The sequence below is a fragment of the Diuraphis noxia genome, unplaced genomic scaffold (assembly GCF_037042655.1).
Source record: "Diuraphis noxia isolate RWA-SAM2 unplaced genomic scaffold, SU_Dnox_SAM2 contig0003, whole genome shotgun sequence".
In the NCBI taxonomy this organism is placed as follows: domain Eukaryota; kingdom Metazoa; phylum Arthropoda; class Insecta; order Hemiptera; family Aphididae; genus Diuraphis; species Diuraphis noxia.
Window position 1 is genome coordinate 38361355 of NW_028301713.1, and position 27303 is coordinate 38388657.

Sequence of the window (27303 nt, forward strand, 5' to 3'; positions counted from 1 at the left end):
CCTTATTTTTATCTGCTGATCAATTACATGGGAATTTCGTGAGCATATCTCTAATAATTATACAATACAATAGTTTATCGAAATTAGCTTGACTGCGATCACCCATATAGAAAACTAATGTGTGGCCACTGGCCGACACCCGTGGAATCGCTATCAACTTATCGCCCTAATAATAGAAATCAACACTCATACTACATATTATTAAAGTGTATTTGATTTTTAATATTTTGCAGTTTTATTCTCTTAAAATAAACTTTTCTTCGTAATATAAATATTGTATATACATACAATTGCAGATGGTTTTTAAATTGAAATGAGGGCCTCATTAATATCTACTGCGGATCAAGTGCTGGACACCCCTATATTAATTTATAAAGGTATGGAATACACTAGTATCGAATATACGTACTGTTCACAATAATCAAATTATTATGTATGGTCGTAATTTCGTAATTTTATAATATTTATGTATTATAAATTATAATACTTCAGTAATATAATATAATATACACATTGCGTGCATAGATATATTATATTCGGTCGTCGTATTACAATGCGGTATAACAACTATACTTAGTATAATACTTGTAATAATAAAAACAACAAAAAAGAGTCGGTCGGAAAATTGGTTTTACGGGCGAATAAGTACCGACGACCAATACACACGGGGGAGCGGTACGGTGTGGTTGATGATGCAGTGGATGAACGGACCGAGCCCCTCGACGCCACCAAACAGAGCAGCTCTCTTCGACTCATGTATATGGTATAGTATAATAGTAGATACAATATTATATTATATGTGTGTGTGTGTGTAAACGCTGGAGAGGAAAATATGGCGAAGTACATAAGGGTAAAGTGTGTTAGATTTGTTTATATATAATAATAATAACAGAAAACGCAATACGACTACAACGACTACAGTGTTTCTCGCACCGGCAATGATATAATATATAATTGGCTCATTATCCGCAAAGCATTCAGAAGTTGGGTGGTAAATAGCACGCGCGATACACACACACACACACACACACACACACACACACGCCGTAGAACCCTCGGGGAGCAGTAAAACCTCCCAGTTACCCGACCACCACCGGTACCCACCAGGATCCGTAAAACCAAGCATACCCGATATTTTTCTCGGTCCAACAGACAACCTCTTAACGGTTCGATTCGCTTATAATAAATATAATCGCCGATGCACGACGTAGACCTTTTTACAACGGTAGGCATAATAAAAATAATACATGTAGGTATCTGGTATATAATATGTATATACTTATTTCTTAACCTTCAGATTATAATAATGGTCATGGGAGTCGTAGCGATCCAATCAATCGCCTGGGTCGAAGTTGAGTGGTGTTCGAGGTAGTTCGTGATCAGAAGGAATAATTTTGTTTGTTCTTCCTGCAATTGCATTTCACCAACCAATATTATTGTCTTACCACCATTTTGAATGAAGTTCGAAATTTTTGCACGAGAACAACATTTGTACTTATTTTTTTGTCCAAAATCATTATTATTGCTTACTCGTTATAATTTGAACGAATTTATATCAATTTTACAAATCAAGCTGTACACGCAATTATTGTGTCATTAAGACGTCAAACCTGTTATTTTTTGTCTGTATTTGTGCAATAACTATGTATTATAATGCTCCTAACATTTTATTATTTATAATATTTTAATATTTCGTTAATGGACAAATTAATATTAATTACAATAATGCACGATTAACCGATGTATTTTTAGTTCAATTATAGGTCACATATTTTAATAATTATTATAACTATAATCTACATTAATTCCATATTGGAATGGTTGACAAATTTATTGATACGGCTACGATTTCACACGTCTATTATAATTTTTCCACTATCTTACGATTTTGATTTTATTAACAAATACGTGTTATCTTTAAAGGTAGAGACAAGTAAATATGAGATAATCAAAACATGAAATGGTGATATACAATATGTTTCCCATACTTAATTCGTTGATCCGCAATAATAGCCATGTACTAAACAGGCGTAACAAAGCGTAAGTCGCTTATCGTACATAAAATCATTGTTAATATAATTATTATACGTGTATACCATGTACCTACATGTAAAGTAATAATCTTGCAGTACATGTATACGTATATTTAAGTACATGTATACACTCTACAGTTTATCCTGACCGTATTTATATATCATTCCTTCAATAGCACAAATTACACATAATTGCTTCCAAAAAATAAAAACGTAATACCTAATATACATTTTTATAAAGTCATATTTTCGTTTTGACAAATAAAATTTGTAATGTACAATTTCCCAATAACCCACTAGTTACGTAATATTGGAAATTATAACATCATCACAAACGTATTTAAGTGCAAAACTTTTAAGCCCTTTGTTTCCCATTCAGTTTCAATAATTACTTTAAGCTTAATAAAATGATCGTAGTACAGCTATATAGAGACTGATAAAATGTATTAATTTTTAATAAGATAATTTAACTGTTTAAAGTAAAAACTTTGGACAATTTACATTCATTTTTATACTTTTGCTTCGACACTGAGAATGATTCCGATCTATAATCCACCTACACATTACCTTCAAGAAATGCATGCGTTTTGTGATTTAAAATATTTTAATTTTTGTACCCATTCCATTAAATTATTTTGAATATGGCGTAGAACCTCGTATTTTATAAGTAGATGTTGCCATTTTGGTCACTCTATGATTCATTATCTTAATGTAATAGTTATGGTGTTATGTTATAGTGTTATACGACTATAATATACGAGTTAGTATAAAAATATAAGCACAAATCCTAAATCACTAATCGATAATAATTTATGTGCACGTATCGAAATTTGAATAGCAAATATTGCTTTTCTACTAAAAGAAAAAAATTACTAATATGATAACCTGAAACATTCAACAACTTGGCTAAATCATTTTTGCAAGAAAACATTTCAAAGTTGTTCATTAATTTGCACTTGTAACGAGATATACCACACCAAAGTACGTATACAAGTACCATCGATAATACTGTCTTTTATATTTAAACTTAACCATTGTCTCATTCAAGGTATTTTTCAAGAAAATTTAACTATTTCCATCTCAAGATGCTTCTGCAATGTGTAACTGATAATTATTAGTGAAAATAATTTATACGATTCTCGATATTATAATATTATTACATACAGTCATAAAGGTATAATGTTATGCATAGATATCGAATATCGGATTATGAATATTTTATTTTCAATATTATTATTATTATCTACTGCAGAGTGAGTAATAGGCTTCCTAGTGTGTAATATTTTGCTATTAATATTCCATAACTTGTTAAACTTGAAAGAATATTACGATGAAATAATCCCATACCTTACACATTCACATTCCATACAAAGTAGTATGTTTTAAGATAATCATACATAAAATCAGGAACAAAATTCTGAAAAAATTCAAAATCAAACAGGGCAATTTATTCAAATTAGGCTGACATAAAACGTCAACGTTTAATATAAGATGTATATAATATAAACTAAAAACTTTAATAACAAATATGGCTACGTATTTAGCAATATAAGTACTCAGCCTCAGTGTACTCACTATAGTAAAACTATTTGACAGTGGGTAAATACAACAAAACTACAATAACTAAACTATATTTTACTACTTCTCAACTCTATAAAATACTCTAAAATGTATAAATATTTATTATTTTATCTCGATAATCAATCACGGTAGTAAAATAGTATGATATATGGTATCTACATAATATTATATTGTTACATATTTTTGAATTATATTCTAGTATTATATATGTACTATTATTACGATGTGTACGATTACGACGTATATCATTTCCCACGTTTTCACATTTTAACTGTTATGAACTATAGTGCTGCAGCTTCATCATAATAATATATAACGCAGGTACCTATTATATAAATCTTTTTTTTCAACTCTGAGTAGCTATTAACACTTGTTTCAGTGGAAAAAGCTATAAAATATTTCAGACAAAAACTTTTAAAGGTGTAAACGATCAATATAAAAAAAGTCGTCCACAGGGATTAAAAACAAATCTAAAAAATATAACTATTGTTATGATGATATTCCCCGGACAGCAGTTTTAAAAAGCAATATTTTATACGAACCATATAAAATATCGCCGCATACGTATTACAGGCATTACAGCATAGTATAAGTACTTTTATATAATATCATCTATATAAGCTGAACTTAAATTAACTCTAACAGGGTTTCGGTTAACATGAATTTTTAGTATTAAAATTATTTATCAGCTGTTTTGGATATTTGGATATTATATTTTACAGATTTATACTCTTTAGTATATAAATATAAATGTGTAAGTAGATTTACAATTTTAAATTCTAAAATTGCGTATGTTTCAACTATCAACTTGATATTATACAATATATTATATATGAGTAGAGTAATATAATATTCTTGTTATGGTAATTTAATAAAAGTAAAGTTTTTCTTTAAACAAAAATCATGTTTTGATTTTTCGACAACATCATTCATAAAATGTTTAAACCAAACAAAAATTTACGTGATACACATGAATACATATTAGTGTTTATATAAATACATAATTATTATAATGCATGAGGTATACACAACTCGATAACGATTTATCATACTTGCGATACTTTAGTAATATATTGCGTTTAAGTACGACGTATATTCGTATAAAAATATATTACAAGTATACTCGTGATCGCGAAAAGATTCGTTCCGTTGTCGTCGGTTTCCGGAAGCCTCAAGTGAATGCGATTATGCTTCCCGTTGTCGGATAAAGGAATAAAATATGTCAGCAGGTCGCCACCACAAATATACGGTCTCGACTCTCGGAGACTGAATTACACACACACACACACATATATCATAAATGTTCATCATTCTCGTGTCAACACTCTTATAACGGCAAGCACGCCAAGTCTCTTCTCTCTCTATATTGGTCTATCTATACTTTCGCATATATTATTTTTTAAGTATGTATATAGACATTGTATTTGGTCTATGCATATATGTGTTCTTCGCAGTCAATATATATATATATACATATATTATATAGGTGAATTTATTTTTTGACAGGCTTACATTTTTATCAAGGGACACTTATTTTTTATTTCAATACAGGAATTGTCATTCTATTATTATGATGTTACAAAATATCATTTTGATGTTACGTAGTTTTAAGTAGGTATATATACCGGGTGATTCTTTTATCATTGAACACTCATTCTTTCAAAAATTACTAATGTTTTTGAAAATATTTTTTTAAATAGTTTCAAGTTGTTCAAAAACCAACTTTTTATACTTATCATATTTTAAGTTTTTTACTTTTTTGAATGAAAACATAGAGTTTTAATTTCATATTCCAAAGCAGAATATTTTTCTTAGTATTTTAATTCATAAAAATCGAATTTAGGACGAGTAGTTTATGAGTTATAAGTATTTAAAGTTTAGATTGGCAGAGTGGAGTGGTACGGGGTTACCCTGCAAAATTTTTGTCCACTACTCCACTTGTCTAAACTTTAAATACTTATAAGCCATGGGCGCAACTAGGGGGGGGGGGCTTGGGAGTGCTTAGCACTCCCAAAATCAAAATTAGCACTCCCAAATTTTCTATACCGATTTTTTACATTATCGGTGACAGTAACACTTCTGATTTTAAAACAAGGGGGGGGGGTTCTCATATTGTGCTTTAGATTTTAGCACTCCCATAAATTTTACCCTAGTTGCGCCCATGCTTATAACTCATAAACTACTCGTCCTAAATTCGATTTTTATGAATCAAAATACTTGGAAAAATATTCTGCTTTGGAATATAAAATTAAAACTCTATGTAGTCATTCAAAAAAGTAAAAAACTTAAAAAATTATAAGGACAAAAAATATTTAAAAATATAATTTTTTAATTCAAACGTTGGTTTTTTAACAACTTGAAACTATGTAAAATAATATTTTCAAAAACATAAATAATTTTTGAAATAATGAGTGTTCAATGATAAAAGAATCACCCGGTACTTATATTATAAATTATTATGAATTATACTGTTTTTTTTTTTTATTATTATTATTATAGTCATCATTATCATATAATTTCAAATAAATTGAAATTATACCTAGGTTTAAATACGTATTTGAAATGTAATAAATAATTAGTGTAATAGACCCCCTACTTTCGCCACATGCTTTGCTTGTAGGAAGGTATCAACGGTAAGTTAAAAAAGTAACGTAAATATTGTATTTACTTGTATGTTATACGAGGGGGTCAATTTTTTTTTCGATCTAAAAACTTGAAATTTAATACAAGTTTTTTCCTGAGTTGTTTTTAGAACACTTAAAAATTGTACACAGACACACGTTTTTTTAATAGACGTTTTAAAATTCAACTAGCTATTAAAATGTTCTTATACAATTAAGTAAGCACATAGATAAAGTGATTTTGTGGTCAATAAAAAAAGCGGGTAAGTCGTGGAAGTCGCTCTGTTGGACAGTAGGTTACAAGTGGGTTACTGTAATGGATGGAATTAAATTTGAATCCAATGATGTTATATCATTGTATACGAAAAACAATTCTGAACGAAGACGGTTTATCTGTCTAGAAAATATTATAGATTATAAAAAATTTTCAAATTTTAAATTTAAAAAAAAATTTTTTTATGAATTTCTAGTATAAAATAATTTGCGAATTTTCGTGATTTTCGTGATTTTTACACATGTTGTGAAAATTCAAACTGAATGCTTATAAAAAAAAATTGTGTTAATATATTTCTTTTATTTTTCACCTGCTATTGTAAAAATATGTTAGGAGCCCTATATACAATTTTAAATTCTAAGATATAAAAGGAACATTTTTAATGAATTTCTAGCATAAAATAATTTATGAATTTTCGTGATTTTTACGTATGTTGTCTAAAATTCAACCTTTGAATGCTTGTAACAAAAACTTGTGACTAATTATTTCTTTTATTCTTCAACTGCTATTGTAAAAATATTGTAGGAGCCTTGTATTAAATTTTCAAATCTTAGGTATAAAAGGAAAATTTTTTATGAATTTCTAGGATAAAATAATTTACGAATTTTTGTGATTTTTACGTATGTTGTCAAAATTAAAATTTGAATACATGTAAAAAAAAAATTGTGGATATACATTTATTTTATTTTTCAACTGCTATTGTAAAAATATATTATGAGTCTTGTATTAAATTCTCAAATCTTAGAATTAAAAAGAAAAACTTTTATGAATTTCTATCTAAGATAATTTGAACATTGCCGTAATTTTTACGTATTTAGTCAAAATTTGAATTTTAAATGCTTATAAAAAAAAATCGTGCATATGTATTTTTAATATTTTTTAACTGCTATTGTTACAATGTGTTAGAAGCCTTGTATTAAATTGTCAAGCTTTTCTGCCTAACAAATAAATTTTTATCGATATTAATTAAAACAAAACTAATAATGATCGAAAATTTAAAATGCCTATGAATAGTTCAACTTAAGTCGAAAATTTTTGAAAATTGCATGGTGGATGAATATACTAATATAAACATTAGGTGAAAATTGCAAAATGAGTATGCGTAAAATTTCCCGTTTTTCCCTTAATTTTTAGTTTATTTTTCTCGATTATTTAGAAAAGTATTAAGAATTGTTTACTTTAGACCCCCCAAAGTACCAACTAGATTCACTTTCTGATCGAACAAGGTACTGAAGTCAAAAATCAAAGCACTTTTACCTCCCCTAAACGTGATGACAGACACAAAAAAAAAAAATTAAAAAAATTAAAAAAAAAAATTAAAATTAAAAATTAAAACACACATCATGGTAAAATCGCTCCGCTCAGAATCTAAAATATTAAACTACACGTACTTGACATTTTTTTTTATAAAAAAGTAATTAAAAAATATTTTGCTTTTGAATATTTAATTAAAAGTGTATATTGACAAATTAACGACATTAACAATATAACATATTATAAAAATTGTTTTTAATATCATAAATCTAGGTAAATATAATATTTTGAAAAAAACTAATACCTAGTTTTAGAAACTAATTCTTAGATTAAAGTATTATACATATTAAACATGTATCTAACTGAATTCATAAGCTTATCTTGGTCTAGAAAACTATACTTTTCATGTAAAACTATATTAAACATATGCAGAGTGACCACATGATTATATAATATTAGTATAGTATATAGGTACATTTAGAATATGATTTTCAAAAATAAAAAAACAACCAATCTCTACACTTCTTCACACAAAATATTATATTTATATAAGTTTAAGAAAAATTAATTTGTGTGGAATTCCAAAGATTGCAGTTTCAACTTTTTCCCCCCATCGCAAAACGATTACATAATATTTGTTATGTGATTCTCGTACATCACTGACAGCATGGTGGAAGGTACTTATATTTTATTATATAAACAAAACTTTAAATATTTATTTAAGACAAAAAATACTTTAATGATTTTATACACGAATGCACATTGCGCATTTCCCCCTGTCTGCGGTAATCATTTGTTTTCTCCCCTTTTGGGAAAACGCTTGCCGCTCGTGTTTACTTTTGAAACTCTGACGATTTTTCGGCAAACATGCTCTCACGCAAGCGCACATTAACGATAAAATAGAAAACAACAACATAATATTTACTATGGATATTGGGTATTTACCTATTTATAATGTATAGGTATATAATTATACTATATAGTATTTGGTATTTGGTATTTTTTTTTTTTTTTTATTATTATTAAATTAAAGTGTTTCTGACATACAAGGTCATCGAACTTATTGATATAATAAAAAATTTTTAACATCATTAAGTTGTTAATATTTGGTATTAAATATACTAATATGTACTGTTGTATTAACTATTAAGAATAACACAAATCATATACATTTTTTAGCTTTAATGCGTTTCGCAAATGTTTTTAAAATTTAAAATTTATCAGTAATATAATAATAAATAGGTATTAAATATAGGTAAGTACATAATATCTAATCATAAACCAATGATGGTATTATAACTGTTAACCTCAATAAAAATGTTGACTTGTGGTTTTGTGTTAAAAAATACTTAGACACATGCGGTTACCGCATAGAACGTGCTCGCTGATTGACCATACCACTTAACAAGTTGTACAGACAATAATGCATGTGTGTCCGGTCCAGTGGCGGCTCGTGTTTAATATGTGCACTATTATCTATCTAAACTCAAGAAAAATTGTAAACACAAATAATAATAATAATACAGCTAAGTACCTGAAGTGTTATTAAGATTATTTTTAAAATATTAAAATATGAATTCAGAATATTATGAAGATAATATAATATTTGGATTGGGTTTTTTCTAAGGCCAAACATCCGGATGGTTGTCCTCAACGGAACGGTATCGGTGTGTATTATAGTGGTGCAGTAGTGCACACAATCGCTGTGAACATTCATTACAGTGTAAAAATTAAGACAAGTTGAAAAAGTCGAAAAATCAACCCGCTTTATAATGGAATTATTGATGTGCACATTCGTTTTGTGCACATAACCAAATAACTTGTTTTCAGCGAATTACGACGTCGACGGGCCGTTGCGCGTGGGCATCGATATTATAATATTTTATTTTTACTCTCATTCGTTTATTAAATTTCGATTATCAGCTGATAATGTTACTCGATCATTATCAAAAATTAAAAACAACAATCGTGTTATACAAAATAAAAAGTAATTGGTAAACAACTAAAATTTGTAAACAATTATTTAATACAATTTATATATATATAATATTGGTTATAATTTTTTTGGATGTGCACTTTTTCATTAAAAACCACGACCAGCCAATGGTTCGGTCAAAAGCTCATCATATTCGAAAGACAAGATTGTTGACGTGTATGCGCGTCGAGCAATCTTATATAATATTATACCTACAAACGACGACCGTATAAGACTTGATTACGCAAAATTCACCGCAGGCATTGTAGTACATAATATCGGGATCCCGTGTAGGTACGGGTGATGTGTTAAGATTTAGTTTCCAGGCAAGATTATTGAACGGTTCACCTCAGACGACACGACGTCTACAATGTACAACAATTATTATTTTACAGACCCGGCCGTGTTATTGTAGACATTATACACGCGGATTATCTGTTTTCAACTGGCCACGTTAATTTTCATGGTCAATATCTTGCGATTCAATTAATTGGATTTCCATTTAAAGAACTCGCTACTATGCATTTTTATCAAATAGTTTTGACATTTTTCAGTTAACTACGTTGGATATCACAATACAATATGTAAGTAGTGACTAATTAGTTTTCTGTTTGTGTTTCATATTTAATCACGCAACTGCAGGCACGATTTAAAGTAAGCGGTATGATGAGCTTAGCGCCACTATAGTTTTTAAATCATTATTTTCTGCAGCGCTTTCATAATATTTATGTAATCTATGATTCATTAGTTCTTGTTTTATATTATAATAAAATAAAATGTATGGTATATAAAACCATTATTATTGGTACATGTACCTAGTTATTTAGCAGTGGGTGTATGAATGTAGAGTTGCTAATAACTATAAATTGGGGTTTCTGAGCCCCCATTTTTTTTATTCAAATATTTTCTTCCCGTGAATGTGACTAAAAACACTAATAATATGAATTGTGGTAGGGGTAAAGTTTTGGTATAGTTGGTTGTTTTTTCAATTGTTACGGTAGCAAACATGTGTATGTGTGGCAAGGTTTTTTAATAGGTACTATGAACCCGGGTGGTCACCCATCCGAAAGCTAGTAGCTGTGGCCGTTACTTACTCCCAGTCACATTCCGCGATTGGTAGCAGCCAACGCGCTACGCCAAGCCACTAATATTTTTTATTATAATTAATTTTGATTAAAAATAATAAAATAATATGTCCAGCTAAATCATGAGGTTTTTCATATTTTGATAAATCGTAAATCTACCAAATATAGCATATCATATTTTATCATACATATAATATTACAATTATTACAATTATTATACACATAGCCTACAGCTTTGTCGCTCTGAAAATCAATCGAAATTTATATTAAATAATATATAATATATTCGGATTTAATTAGTTGACTTCATTAACATTAATAAAATGTATAACTTACCACTAGAATTTTACGTCTGAAATGTATGTTATAAATACATACTTTATAATTGCAAGTACATCATCCTATTAAGATATGATGTATTATTAACCTTAAAATATTTAAATTAATGTGAGGTAATAGTATTTTACGGTTATGTGAAATGGTATAATAAAAATATCAAAGTTACTTCGTTGTTGAAATATGCTTAGGTACGTATGTATAGAACATAAAAGAGATAATAATATATACAATGTCATATAATACGTAAAATAACGTTTAAAGTATACATGGATGATGATAAAAAAAAAATAATTAAAGTTTTGAATACAATAACTAAAACCACAGTATAATAATATTCATAAATTATTATTATATAGATATATGCACAGTAAAGTTGTTAAAATTATATTTCCACGTACAAGAAACTTAAAATATTTTTTGTAATCAAGATTTTATATTTATTAATTTACAGTGGACAGTTAAACTTAAAATTAAATTAATTCTGTTCAAAAACTCATCAAGCCCGAAGACTTAAGAAAAGGTATCCTGTAAGGACGATAATTTTAACTCCAAAAAACTTAATGTTTGTGTTCGCAATTAATTTATATATATTCACCATAATTCAGGATAAGCCAAGTATTAATAAAGTACACGTTTCTATAATATTCTTTAGATTTAGACAATTTTAAATATAAAAAGAAAAGAGACTGAATTAAAAATATTTCTTTCTCCTCAGTCTGTTAATATTTACCTCATTTTTATTTTAAACTCGTTTATTGACTCATATACATCTGTAGAATATTTTAATTCAATGATTGAATTCCAATAAAAACATTTGATAAAAAAAAAAACCAAGAAAAAATTTTTTGGACGAAACCCTTGCTGGAAAATGGAGTTTAATACCAATTAAAGGAAACATTTTAAATTGCAGATTATTTGAAAGTATTATTGAGTAAATGTTTTTTACTTAATTTATGAAACAAATAGACGGAGTTATAGCGTATATTATGAAAACTGTATATTCTCTCTCGTTAGCCAAACGAGAAAATAAATATATATTGGCTTAACAATACTATGTATTATTATCAATCGAATTTTTGGTGTAGAAAAAAGTTTAATGTGGTTCTTTCTACTGGCGATTCTTGTTTGTTAAACCGAAGACTGCAATGAATTATTATTCAATTTTGTGTAACTCGTTACCCGCATAAATTATAACACGGCAACAAGCTTATATATATGGTAGGTAGACTAGGTAGAGCGACAACCAGTTTTTAGTTAAAAGATAGATGTCATAGTCAAAAGAGAAGAGACTACTTTGAGAGGGTATGCAGAACGAGGAAAAAATATAGAGTGAAATAATTGAAATATTTATAAATATGTCCAAATCAGTGTTTCGGAATTGCGGACAAAAACCGTAAAAACATGCGAGTTGCGGACGAAATCTAAAAAGGTAACATACGAATTGCGGACACAAATATAAGATACTAATTGCGGACAAATTACCTATTATTATTATTAAGTCATCCTAATATAATATATCAATTGATCGAGACCCTAAATAAAGAACAGACTAGTAGCTATACGAAAATGAATTGTTCTGCAGTGCGAAATTTAAAACGAGCAAAAATAACTGTTGAAAAAGAGGCATTTATTAGCAATCAAATTTTGCAATATTCACGTGGTGAAATCAGTAGAATATCATATATACAGGCTGTTTCAAAAAATTTTTTACCAAAACATCTATAAATGCTATGACGATAATCTATAAGTATTTTACAAATAATTTTTGCTACAAAATTAAAACATTAAATAATTTAACAACATTTCAATAATAACGATTGCTCTTTTACAAGACACAAATATTTTTAATCCCACCTACCAACTTTTTGGTAGCTTGGCCTAAGTCCTGAAAAAGTGGTGAAGGGAAATATTTGTGTCCGCAACTCACCTGATTTGAGAAATGTGTTTGAGAAAAAAAACTCTGTACGCAACTAGTACTACGATAACGAAACTCGTGTCCGCAATTGTTATATGTTACAATATTGACCTGAATAATTTCGTCCGCAACTAGTATGTGTCCGTCCAAATTACAGTCATTGCAGGCGATCTTAAGGAAACGCATTCAATCATTCGTCCTCGATTACAATAGCACTCGGAATCAGCTCGGGATCATCATCACTCTAAACCCCCATGGCGGTCGGTTCATCGTAAGAACTTTGACATTGTTTTATGTTTTCGCCTTTCCTCATAAAAAGTCAGGTGGCTGAGGTTTTTTATGTATCAGACAAAAGTCAATCGAAGTTATGCGTAAGAATCAAGTATTCTCTTCGTGACACCAACAACACGCTATATGCACACACGCACGGCAGCCCTACACAATAACGCAGATTTGTATTCTACAAGTGAAACACACGCTATACTAAGAATCCGAAGAATTCGTCCACGTCACTGTCGTCGGTTGTCGCGGCTCATATGCAGTATAAATTGTACCAAATTCCTCGTGTAGTCGTGTTAAATCTACAATTACCGTCTACCGTGGCATATCAGTTTAACATTTTGGTAGAAGGTACAGTGATAATGGAGGTGGTACATACGGGGCGAGCTTCAAAACACGCAATAATAATAATAACAATATCGCATACTTTGCCCCATCGTAATATCATGGACCTCGGTCTGTCGGGTATTCGAATATTGCTTAATGTACCGGTATACACCAACACAACAATAACAATATTATTATTATATTATCGTGTATGGTGGCGGCGAGGCGAGCTATGGGCGATGATATGACGTATAGTCTGCATATAGAGCATAGGTATTATATTATTATACGTATAGCACACGTGTGCATTGTTTTAAATGTTTTCAATTTAAATTTTTTTCAAACAGACTCCTCCAAATACTCTATATAGGTGCATAGTATAAATATATGTAGTATACGTATATAAACGGAATGGAAAACAATGCGGCGACGTGTTAATAATATTATGAGCGGGGTGAGGGTCCGCACAGATTGCCACCGGATGACCCGGCCGGTCCGGTGCGAACCCGACCGGACGTGAACAACCCCACTCTCCCTTTCACCCTCTCCGGACCATTCAAATCATCCTCGTCAATAATGTACGCTGCCGGAGAGACCTAGGCTTTTGTACGAAAAGTTACCGGTGACTGTTATTATAATAACAGTAATAATAATAATTATTATTATTGCTGTTGTTGTTGCTGCGTTTTACATATTATTATTATTATTATTATTATTACACAGGGCCATCGTATTATTATAATACGTGTGAGTTGTACCGGCCGATTGTCTTTCGCGGTATTATATTCGCACGTGTTTCCGTTCCGACGAAATTCCACTACAGATGAGCCACATGGGTTTATAATATCGTACAACATAACAGTGTACAGGTACAACATTTCACCGGTGCGGAGCTGGTAAATCGCGAATCTTGTTGGTGTTTTCGGTCGTACGATGAGACGATAACATCATAATAATAATATTATATTATTGTAAAGCGAATGTGGCGTGTGTGCTCGGGAGATATGGGTAGGTACCTAATAATAATTATTATTTGCGTTTCGACGGTAAACGCGTATCTGCGGCTGGTTATAGGCAGCGCCACCCACACACCCACTGCAGCCTCAAAGTTCGCGGTTACCCGCATCCGGTTTACGCGATGAACCGTACGCGTCACGTTTTCAACTAAGGCGCTTAATCCTTCCGTGTACTACAAGAGCACACGTCGCGTGTTAATTTCCAATATTGTAATACGTGTTACGTAATATTATATTATCGTTCCCCCTCTCCTTCACCCCTCACCGATTGAGTCGTTGAGTTTTTTGCGATTTTAATTGTTATTTGCGTTTGCGGATTTGCGGGTGTGGTATTTTGCGCCGCAGAACAGATTCCGAAACGCCCTGTGTACTCGTATCAACCGTTGAAATTACGTATAAGCTTAATTTGTCGCCGTGGACGCTTAACGCATAAATGTGTCAACTGCTAGAACCGCAACGTACTGTATATAATATTAACAATATTATGCGAACAACGTTCAAGATTTCGGGGTTATTTATTTTTTAATCCTATCATTTTTATCGATAAATTAATTTTATAGTATCAATCTTAGGAAAAAAAAATATATCACTATAACAACATAATATGGTAATTTTATATCTGACGATTTTTTGAAACATTAAGGAGAATAATAGTTTCTCAAAATCAAAACTATCGTTATTTAATAAATTTTTATCATACATAGTATTATGTTTTTACTGTTCATACTTTTATATACTAGTTTAAGTAATTAGGTTAGGTCCGACCTAACCTAAAAATAATATCATAAAAGTTCTGATACGTAAACAGTAAAGACGTAGGTTTTTTTTTACAAACAAAATTGGTTTAGTAACAACTTTTTTTAATTTTAACCGTGAAATTTCTATTGAACAAAGTTTGTCCATAGCGATATAACATTTAAGTGTATTTCACCTAAAATTACCAAAGGGTAACACTTCCAATCGATTAACATATACTGTCGAACATTATAGAACTTAATATTATTTGATCATAATTTGTTAGTTTGTAGTTTTATGCAAAACTTTATAAAGGTATAATAGTTTTGAACTTTCAAATCGTTTAGAATTTAAAAAAAACATTTTGAATTAATAATAAAAAATAATCAATCATGTTGAAAATATGCATCTCTTCATCAGATATATAGTAAAAGATATTGTAGCCATGCACCAATGGACCTATTCAATTCCTCACATTTTTATATTTTAAATAATATACATTCGTTAATCATTATATATTAAGCTTAATTTTAGAATATAAGTAAGTATTCACATATAATTTTAATAATAATTAATAATTTGTTGTTGTACCAAATACATTTCTGTATTACCTACGACGTGTATTTGAAACTTGTTCACTTTGGTTTACGAAATAACTTGCATGTTGTTGCAGCCACAGATTATGTAGATACAATTTAAACTAAAATTATAATGTATATGTCACAATTATTTTTCCCACCAACCTTTATTGCGGAAAATGTGAAAACTATGATGCTAACTAAGACATTTTGCAGATAGACCACTTTATTTGCGACTGGTAAATGCTAGTTAGAATTCAGATAACAAAAAATAACTTTCCATTATGAGGCACTAAATTTGTTATAATATGTTATGTCATGCATTTTCAATCAAATATCTGCAGGGCTTTGTCTAAATATCGCTAATGGGACTTGATACCACGATTTAACACTATAGATATACTCGTATAAATGCCTACATGGTAATATAATGATTACAAAACACAGATGTAAACTCTATTTCTATTGTGTTTAATGATACATTCATATTTAATAGAATAATATGACTTAACAGTAATACATAATAATACGTATATAAATAGATCGTTTATCGAGATAATATTCACTTCCATAATTGTTTAAGTTTTAGGGATGAATCTATTATGTGTCCATAATCCATGAAATTGTACTTCATGCCACACGATTTTGACAAACGTTGTTTTATTTTTTTTTTCGCAGGTTTTTTTTTAAGTTACTTCGAACTTTTAGAGTTTAGTTGGTTTGCCTACCCCAATTTGCCAATTCGTGAACGATGAAAACAAAACAAAAAAGATTTTTCAATTATTTCCAAGAAAAAAAACCGTTTCTATTTCAAAATAACAAATATACATTTTATTTAACTCTCGAGTCGAAAGTAATATAATATGTACATTTTTCTTTTATTAAAAAAAAAAAAAAATACTCAAAATATTTCTTTTTCGAATAACGTTATTTACAAAACTGTTTTTCACGATATAAAATTTGAATTTAAAAATATTTGTTCACATAATATATTTTTTACTGCTTTTACTATTCACTATTTGTTAATATTATTTAAAGTTGATTCATTATTACAACTTAATTCAAACTTATATATTTTCTCCTACTAGAATTTTGATCTAAACTAAGTTGCTATACTGATTGAAATATAAAGTGACGAATAATCTTTAAAGAATAAATAGAACACGCACATAAAATATTGAGTTTTTTTTCTTATTAATTAGTTATCGAATTTATAACTGCAGCACTCAATAATCACTTTTAAAGTTTTAAACAAACATTGTACCAAGTAAAGTAAGGCACGGTGCATAATTATAAAAAAATAACTGACAATCAAAGATTTAAACAACACTATAACAGTTTTAAGGTTCATTAATGATTATTGATTAGTGATTATAGTAGGTATAGTAAAATTTTCCATTAACATTGAAACATAATGACATGAAACATGTTTTTTTTTATCATCAATAAATAAAAAGATTTATCTGTTGAGTTAGACTGTTTTGTATAAGTAACTACACAGTAAAGTATATTTTTTCGATAGATAAAAATATCATTTAAAAGTCGATTGTATATAATATTAAAACAGAAATGAGAAAAACATTATTTTGTGTTTGTTAAATTTTTATACCACGGTTGAAGATATTTGATGATATGATATACTCAATTTTTGTAATTTATTTTAATAGAATTTATAACCTACAGTCACTTTTTAGGTAGGCACAAACTGGAGCTTTTCAACTAGTTCAAGAGATTGAATGATTATGAAATCACAAATTCTTAAGTGGAAATTGATTTATTATAAAATCGTTATTAAAATATATTGATAAGGAGGATAATATAGAATATAGATACATTGTTCGCATCCAATAAACCAATTTGGCGTTCTTGATACTTAATAGTATTTCATTTTATTGAAAGTTTCAACAGTTGTCTACGAGGTAATAGGTATATATTATATATAACTTTTATATTAATTATTAGTTCATAGGTTCATAGGTCACACCCACCCATCACAAGTTTCTGGTTCAACATTTGCATCACGTTGATATTAGATAGAATATTTTTAATTTTTCAAATTTGTTGTATATATTTTATGGTTTGCACAGTGCCATCATATTCATATTCAAATACAAACACGGCGAACATCGTGCAAATTACTAATGTCACCTTTTTTCACGTGATAACTGATACGGAAACATCTGTAAATGTTACTTGTAAATTTCTAGTTGTTTTACGGATTACTGATTAGGTTAAATTACGTACGATATACACCATTATTATCCCTAAAACATTAAAATACATTGTAATCACTTTTTCTATAATATCACTATGACGTCATTAGATTACATTTCGTTCTGAGAGCTTTATAAATGTATATTTGGTTTATTTACATTTATGGATCGACTCATAACAAAATGTATACTATTCCATTCGACCAACTAATTTTTATTCAAAAACGCGGCCTTGCGATGGATTGTAACGTATTTTTAATTTTTCTCCGGTCGTTTATTGTGATCAAATGGTGAAAACATAATCGTTAAATTGCACGTGCTTATATCTCGGGAAACGCACATTAGGCAAAAAAATAAATAAAAAATAATGGCAGATTCCTTTTATAAATAGAACACAAATTTATAGTAGTTAAAAGTATAATACAGTTCCTCGTAAAATAAAGTCCTTACTATTCTAATATTATAGTGTATGTGTGAAATGCGCGTGCTACGCTTTGATGATTACGGAGAGATTTACAGAGGTAGAGAACGTCAAATTAAAAAAAAAAAAAAAAAAAAAAAACATTGCTGGAAATTCGACGAAAACACGTGGGCAATATTATTCCGGAAAAATCGTAGACGCCGCGGGAGTGTAGGGTACCCATATATACACACTATACGTCTACACAAACGTACGGAACGCAGGAAGGAGTCTCCTGAGAGAATCTATAGAGGTGAGTTAACTATAATAGGTATCTATATATCAAATGCTATGCGCTTCTAACATAAAATATTGGATATAATAGAATATATATTATTCTCATTCGACATTTGTGTTTCCGCTTATAATAATGCTGCATTTTGCGTATAATATTTCGTAGTGTTTCAGTATATACGGCTTGTATAGGTATATACAAGATTCTCGTTAAAAAAAGCGATGGCAGCAAACGTACCTCGTTAAAAAGAAAAAACACCGTATAATACCGACCACTGGACAACAGTGGATAAGTACCTAGGTTCATATTATATATATATATAGTATTATATATAAAGTAAACGATGCAGATAGAGGCATCCGAAATGTGAGTTTCTCTGTTTTGTCTATAAGAAGTATCATGCAATGGATGTCTAGGCGAAGTCACAGTAGTTCAAAGATTTTAAAACTTTAAATACCTCTCCCATGCAACGAAAACCGTTTGGAAATAAACTAAAAACAATATTTTTTAGACTTAAGTAACACGTATATATTATTTACAAATATAAATATGGAAAAAAATACTTATTACTTGTTAATTGTTATTTTTTAATTTTAAATAAGAAAAAATATTTATCAGATGCCTCTCGTACTATACATAAAATTATTATCTAATATAATAAAAATATTATTATGTTATTGCTAGCTTTGTGACAATCGGGCTTGCGTTGTCGTTTGACAATCCTCATCATGACCTCGTCATAGAAGTAGTTTTTTTGGTCGTGGTACGGCAGAGCACCGGTCACCATTAAATTTCGTACATCGTCTATACACTCTATATTCTATAATAGTACTATAATATATTAATTATAATTTATAATATTACAATACTAGCTGAACCCATGTACTTCGTAGCCCATTAAAAATCCTACCTCTTTTATGGATCAAGCTATATCTATCTAACTAGCTAGCTAGCAAGCCATATCTATATAAATGTATGTCTGCAGTGTTTATCCTTTATGTATTCCAATTCCAATTAATACACCATTTGCGACAAAGTTTGGTACAATGATATATTAGAACTATAGGCCGAAGATAGGCTAAGTTAAAAAGTGATACGTCCAAATATCATTCAATTGAATATTTGAATTGTCAAACTTTTCTCGATAAAACGAATAAAATTACACAACAATAAACTAAATTGAATATCTATATATATCTATAACTAATCACAGGAAACGAATTTAACATACGGTTTGAGACATATAAGAGGTAGAATTTTTAACGGACTATAAAGTGCACGGGTTCAGCTAGTATGTTTTAATAATAAAATGATAATAATTATAATTATCAACCGTATAATAATAATAATAAGCAACAATTTATAAATAAACAAAAATTTCCTTCGTAGGTCTCAAAATGTCTGTTTGAGCACCTCCCGGGATAGGGCCTATCACTTTTTAGCTTAGCCTATCTTCGGCCTATTATAGGTCTAGCATATCTTTGTACCAAATTTCGTCGCAATCGGTCCAGCCGTTTAGGAATGCACATAGGACAAACAGATAGACAAACAGAAATCCATTTTTATATACAGAGTGTCTCATGAAGATCTTTCAGTTACATTATGTATATAAGATTGTATAGGCTGTAGCTTTAGTGCTATACCTACTTTCATCTTACATATATGTTTTATCTTTGCAATCACAAGTATTATATTACTGGGAACTAAAATATGTGTGTCGGCATGTATGGCGAGATTTTACATTCAAATTGTACAGTATTGTAAAATTATCATACTTATGACATTTATATGAACTATTGTGAATTAAATGGCATATAAACTGTTATTTTTCTATCGTGACGAAACAATAAATCCATCTGATTCAGCCACTCGTTACTCATTAGCATACATCATCTCAGAATTAAGCTGTATTGGTATATTAAATTTAAAATAAACAATTCAAAATTTAATTAAAAATATATCTACGAGAAATCATATCACTTCATCATTTTACGATTTTCGGTAGTTGTAATTTGCGTTCGGAGAAACTATTTAAAAAAAAAATACCATTAGAACTCAATTTCAACAAAAAAAGATAACTTGATAAAATCATCACCGTAAGACAACTACATTATTCTTCACTTTCCTCAGAATACTCAATAATATTAATATCAAAATAATAATAATAATAATAATAATACACGTATATATAGTTGTATGGAGCAAGACAAACGGCCAATAGCTAACTGATCATTTTCGCTTTTTTTAATAAATAATATTTATTTTATGATCGTTCATTTTTTTATGAAATATACAATAAGTGTTAAATAGCTATTGGGGAAAAGGGCGAAATCATTTTCATGACCTAGAGCGATCAAATCTTGAGTACGTGGGAACCTCCGATCCCTCCCAAGAATACCACTCATCACTAAGTGGGAATTTAACGATGTTACAAAACAATCTTACCATCGCACAAAATATACCTCACGTGTTATAATATCACCATGCAACGACGCGTTCAGTAAATTTTATCAGAGACAATTTTTTGATTTCTGTGTATATAATATATATTATATATTATATACATCATAATATATGGTTTTTCAATTTGTTCAATTTTTTTTTTTCATCCGAATTAATTTTTATTCCATCTCCGCCAAATCAACACCCAAAAGAAATTATATTATAATGGGTAAATAAAAATATTTATTTTCACGTCTTTAAGAGTGTTTTCAACTTAGAAAGTGCGGTTATAGAAATAAAATCTTATTCATAGACACACATAGTATATACAATATTCTAGGTTGCTATATATACTGTTGTTCGACCGTTTAACAATAAGTAATCTCTTTCGTGAAAATCTTGAAATCTTAAACAAAATACTCTGAAAAAAGTTTTAATTTTAATTCTAAATTCGTGAGAGATATTTAATGAAAAATATAAACTGACCACGAGAAAAATGTTTCTGAAAATAATAAATCTTGGATAGAAATTTTTGAAGAGACATCGAAACTAATTGATTGAAGAAATATCAAGGACCTGCAGAACTTGAAAGCTACTATTACAGAATGAAAGCCGATGAAATTTACGATGAAAAAAGTTTGATTAGTTTTCTTTCTTATTGCTTTTGTAAATTGTCTCTTTTGAAATATTATGTAAACAAGAAATTTAAATATTTTTGGTTAAAAAGAAACTATGTATTACTTAAATTGTACTTATTTTTTTGATATTGGAAAAGGACATTATAAAATATTTGAAAAAATGTTTAAAACCGTTAAAATGCCCTAAAACATTTAGTAGGTATTTGATAGTGAAGCTTTTATAAACTGCTATCAAAAGTTGAACACAAATTTAAAATCAGAAATGTTGTACTATAATTGCATTTTCAAGAAAATTAAAGAGAACCCATTAATATTATTGATTAATTTATTTGAGATCGACAAAATTTCATCTATAACTTAAAGTTTTGATCGAATTTTATTTATATGTATTATTTAAATATATTATATGCGATATACGAATACATATAATATACATAAATTGAAAAATTTTATTGATATGCTGAAACATTTTTCAAGACATAATCTGTTACCTATAATTAATTTATTATAGATTATAATAAATATCAAATACTTTGACTATCATTTGTTATTATTATGAACTTTTGATGACAATTATTGACTTTGAATAAATCATTAATGAAGTAAGTTATTGTTTAAAGCAATTATTTCAATTGAAAAATATAATCCATCAGTATTAAGTGTATTTTATGTATAAACTATTAATACATATATACCTATATGCCAATCACTACTAAATTATAAAATGAATACAAAAACTAAACCGTAAACGTTTTCATGATATATGTAAAAAGTATTAAAAACGTTAAATGTTCAAGTTCTAAACCTATGAAGCCAATAAACTATCAAAACATTTAAAAACTATATTATACAATTCATAAAGTTAAAAGATAAATTATGGGTGAATATTTCAAGTACCTAATTTAGATCATTAAAAAGTGTTAAATACACGAAAAAGAGGTAAACACCCACATCTCAGTGCTAATCAAAACCAAAATATCTCAATTCTTTAGAAAAATTGCAAACTATTTTGTAGTTAAAAATTAACCAACATTAAAATTTGAGTATCCAAGACTAAATGTGTAATGAAAGGTTCCTCATACATGGGTCTTAGATTATTTCATTTTAAATTTCAACCATAAACACTAACTTTTTTATATAATAATGTTTTAAGTTTAATATTTGATGAAATTGGATATTAAAAAAAAATATATTGATTTTAGGTATTCTGATAAAATTAAAAAATATTAATCACAAGGATTTGATTTTTTCGCTTTTACTATAATTATTATTTTAAATAAACAAATACCTACGCAATTAAATATTCAAAACATTTAGATTAATTTAAAGCTACGTATTTATCAAGTATTTATTTAACCACGCACCTCTATTCACGTCATTCTACGGTACGAGAATCATAAGTTATAAGTTGAAAAATATATAGTAGTGATATATATATATATTCAATGCTTATGTTAAAAATTAGTTCAATACAAATATGAAATTATACAACGTATTGACATTTAGCCATCTAACCGTATAACTAATAATTATATAAATCAATTATATTGTCTCCTGTACTCAAAAACATGTTTCGTATACAATTTGAATGAATATAATTTAACACATCCTATAAATGACCCACTGTTTAACGACGTGCACTAAAAAAGACCTACCATACAGCAGAGGGACTTCTATAGTTTCAGGTTTTGTATTTATTTATGTATAATAAATTCAAAATTAATCATAATAATTAACATTATTATAACCAAGGCGTCAATGAAAAGAACAATGAAGCAATCTTTAAAATTTTGAATTATTTTTCCATACAATAAATTTAATATATAGATTGTAAATATTATTCCCAAAGCATATCATCATCGAGTTCTATACATAACGATTAAGGACATTATGTATATTAATATTTATTTTTAGTTATTATTAAACAAAACCATAACCAAACTATGAATTACTTTCGGTACACAAATTGAGTGAAATATTAAATTAGCCCAATAACTATAACCAACTTGACCAGTTATATATTATTGACGTATTCTGCAAGGGCTATTTTCTTAGGTTTGTTGCTGTAACAATTATTTACATTTTGATTGCATTGAATATTTTTTATGATAACAGCGATCATATTATACATTTAAATTCTCCATAAATATTTCTTGAACATTAATAAGTATCTAAATCAGTATAAATTATTTTAAAGTAGCTGATCCCCGTGCACTTCGTTGTCCGTTAAAAATACTCGCTCTATATAATTCAAAATTGTTGGTTAATTCGTCGTTTATACCCTGTTAGCCATCAAAACTTCCTGTGACAAATAATAACTGTTTAGAATGTACTTATTTAATTTTTTGAGTTGGCTAGTATATTAACGAATGAGAAACATCCATAATATTTACCAACAGCTTACTATTCTAAGTAATATATATTATAAAAGGTGGACAAGTAATAAAAATATGCGTGAAACAACTAAATAGGGAATCATATTTTTACTGTAAACCCTCGGTGAAAAAATCTCCTGCGTGCGCCAACGGTTCTAAATTCAACATATTGACCTTATACATACCGATACAAATTCCACGAAAGTTTAAAGAAAATGTATATTTTTCAATATAACAAGCATTAGTTTTTGTTTAATAACACAAAATAAGCCTCAAATGATCCCAAATAAAACATGACTACAGATATAATTAAACGTCTAAGCAATATTAATTTAAACATCCAAACTAAGTACGCCGACGACCTATTATTAATTAAAAATAAATATAAAATGTAAACTAAATAGGTACAAATAATATTACCAACTTCTTAGATCTTAACCTAACCTATACAATTGATCTCAATATTACATTAGTCATAGTAGTATGTAATAATAGAACTAACTCATACATTACTGATACCTACCATTATTGTATTAGTAGTATAACACAACAATCGTTTATTATGTACCAATAATGTACATATAACTATATTATATATTATTAACACTGTACAAGGATAACTACGTCATACAATGTTAGCAGTGTTCAGTTATTTTACAAAAAAATTTAAAATAATTACGGCTTTCTTAAAATAATAACAATCTATACGGTACGGTTTACATTTCGATTTCAATGGAAAACAATATTGGAAACATTTGCTATTTCCTAAAAAACAAAATAACAAGGTTGTAAAACCAATTACTTCTCCATTTTATAACGAAAACAATTTATTCTTATTTTTAAAATCGTTAAAAAAAAGAAAAATATATTCATATTCTGTACCTAATTTAAAATATTTGGTATTTAAATAACAGCGATTTCCTTATTGCATTCAATATTTTTCAAATGGTTCAGTTTTTTATAAAATTCTATACGTATATAATATCATGAAACTAACCATGATTTCGTTTTTCAATTAAAACATTAATTGTCACCTGACGACTAGGAAAAAGGTTGACAGTAGACACTAAAGAACCTACAGATCCACTGATCTGGGTAAGCCACACGTTGGCATACCACTGATGTAGGTGTTTTAGCAACACGAATGGTAACAACTAATTTTCAAGTGATACCTAGATCATGATTATAAAAAAGATTTTAAAAATATTAAAAATTCATTATAATATGCTGCAGTTTATAAAAAGCATACCTATTCTTGTTTTGAATTATATTTAAAATTGTTTTCTTATGTTAAATAAATACTCTTTATAGTTCATTCTTATTGTTTTTTTTCAACCACATTTCTATCATTCAATCTTTTCATTTGTTGTAAGTTATTTTATACTATAAAAAAAATGTTTAGTCTAAATAATACGTTATTTGAGTCTGTGAGTAAGACAAAGAAAACAATGAATAATTTATACTTCACTAAATATAAAACACTTTTTGTTTTAATTATTTATTTATTTATAAATACAATTATCTTGTACCAGGAAAATATTAGTTGTATAGCACCACATCGTAAAAAAGTGTTAAATTATTTTAGAATTTTTAAGAAATATTATTGTAGACTTAGACTTAATCTTATTATTTGTATAAATATAGTTTGACTCTAACGTTAAATTAGACTATAATTTATGGACGTTACCAAAACGCGCGTTGGGTAACAAGTTATAACGTATTTTTGCGAGATATGAACTGTTTTGCTACTTCCAAATCACATGGTATATATTTATGCATAATTTTTTTTAACTAATTAAAATAGTATTATATTGAAGAAACTCATAATCCTGAGCAGATACAATGGTTTTAATAAAAAACTAAGTTTTGTTACTGTTACACCTCATTCATGAATTTGATCTGTACAACAATCAATTGCAGATTATATAACTTCCTACATTAAGTTTAATAAAATAAAATGATCGATTATACTCTTACAAAATTAATAAATTTTAGAAAACCAGTTGAACTGTAATTTCCTATTTAAATGTTTCCGTGATTTTCAACTTTCAAAAATTTATCAAAACTATGATAACACTAAAAATATAATTTTATCACTTGAATATTATAAATTATATTCAGGTCACATATGTATCATATTACGATCGTGCAATAATAATAAAATATACTATTGCGATTTCAAGCTTATATTAATTAATTATTATTATTAACATCTAATATACCTACACGTGATTTGCTGGTTGTAAATATTTTGCTATTCATATAAATATTAGTATTATTTTTGATACAGATATTAATTATAACGGTTAAGGACAACAAAATTAAGTTAAATATTGAAAAAAGCTTTTTGAATTTTCTCGTTTTACGAATGGAGTGCAACAAAGCATATGAGTTTATGTAATAAACCGTCTGTAGTGAAACGATTTGTATCGTATTATACTATAAACGGTTTTACATTTACAGTGTGTAATTAAAATGATAACAATAATTATAATAATAGTAAATGATAAACGTCTTACCGATAATAAGCTCCCCGCATGACGGCGACACGGCTGAAGCGACGAGTGCAATCGCGATCGCGACGAGCACATGCCCGGGACCTGTGTACATGACGATTCAGCAGGTCTGCACCCTTAGCGAAACATGCGAGAACTGACGCCACAATGTGACGGTCGCGTGTCTTGCCCGGCGCGGCGTGTATCGGCTGCGCACCGACGAGGGTTGTTGCTCCGCCGCCGCCGCCGCCAGAAGTTTTTGCCGCCAAACGCGGTCCGCCGCCACCGCGCCTCCGCCTATAATAATAAACCCTTTTGCGATCACACCCCTTCGGCCACGCCGACATAATGAAGTCATCGTCGAAACGTCCGATTCTCGTCGAAATTTTACCACCGCAACGACGAATGACGATAATGACAATAATAGTAATAA

The 27303-nt window shown here is 28.7% G+C and overlaps 1 protein-coding gene across 1 annotated transcript in view; it reads right to left on the reverse strand.

Annotated features, from left to right (window-relative positions):
• Positions 1-27035, reverse strand: part of LOC107164921 (neurotrimin-like) — a 202456-nt gene extending 175421 nt beyond the window's left edge. Inside the window, exon 1 of the mRNA XM_089221970.1 lies at positions 26895-27035. Coding sequence (XP_089078096.1) covers positions 26895-26985 — 91 coding nt within the window. The 5' untranslated portion in view covers positions 26986-27035. The remainder of the gene's footprint in view (positions 1-26894) is intronic.
• Positions 27036-27303: the final 268 nt, after the last annotated feature.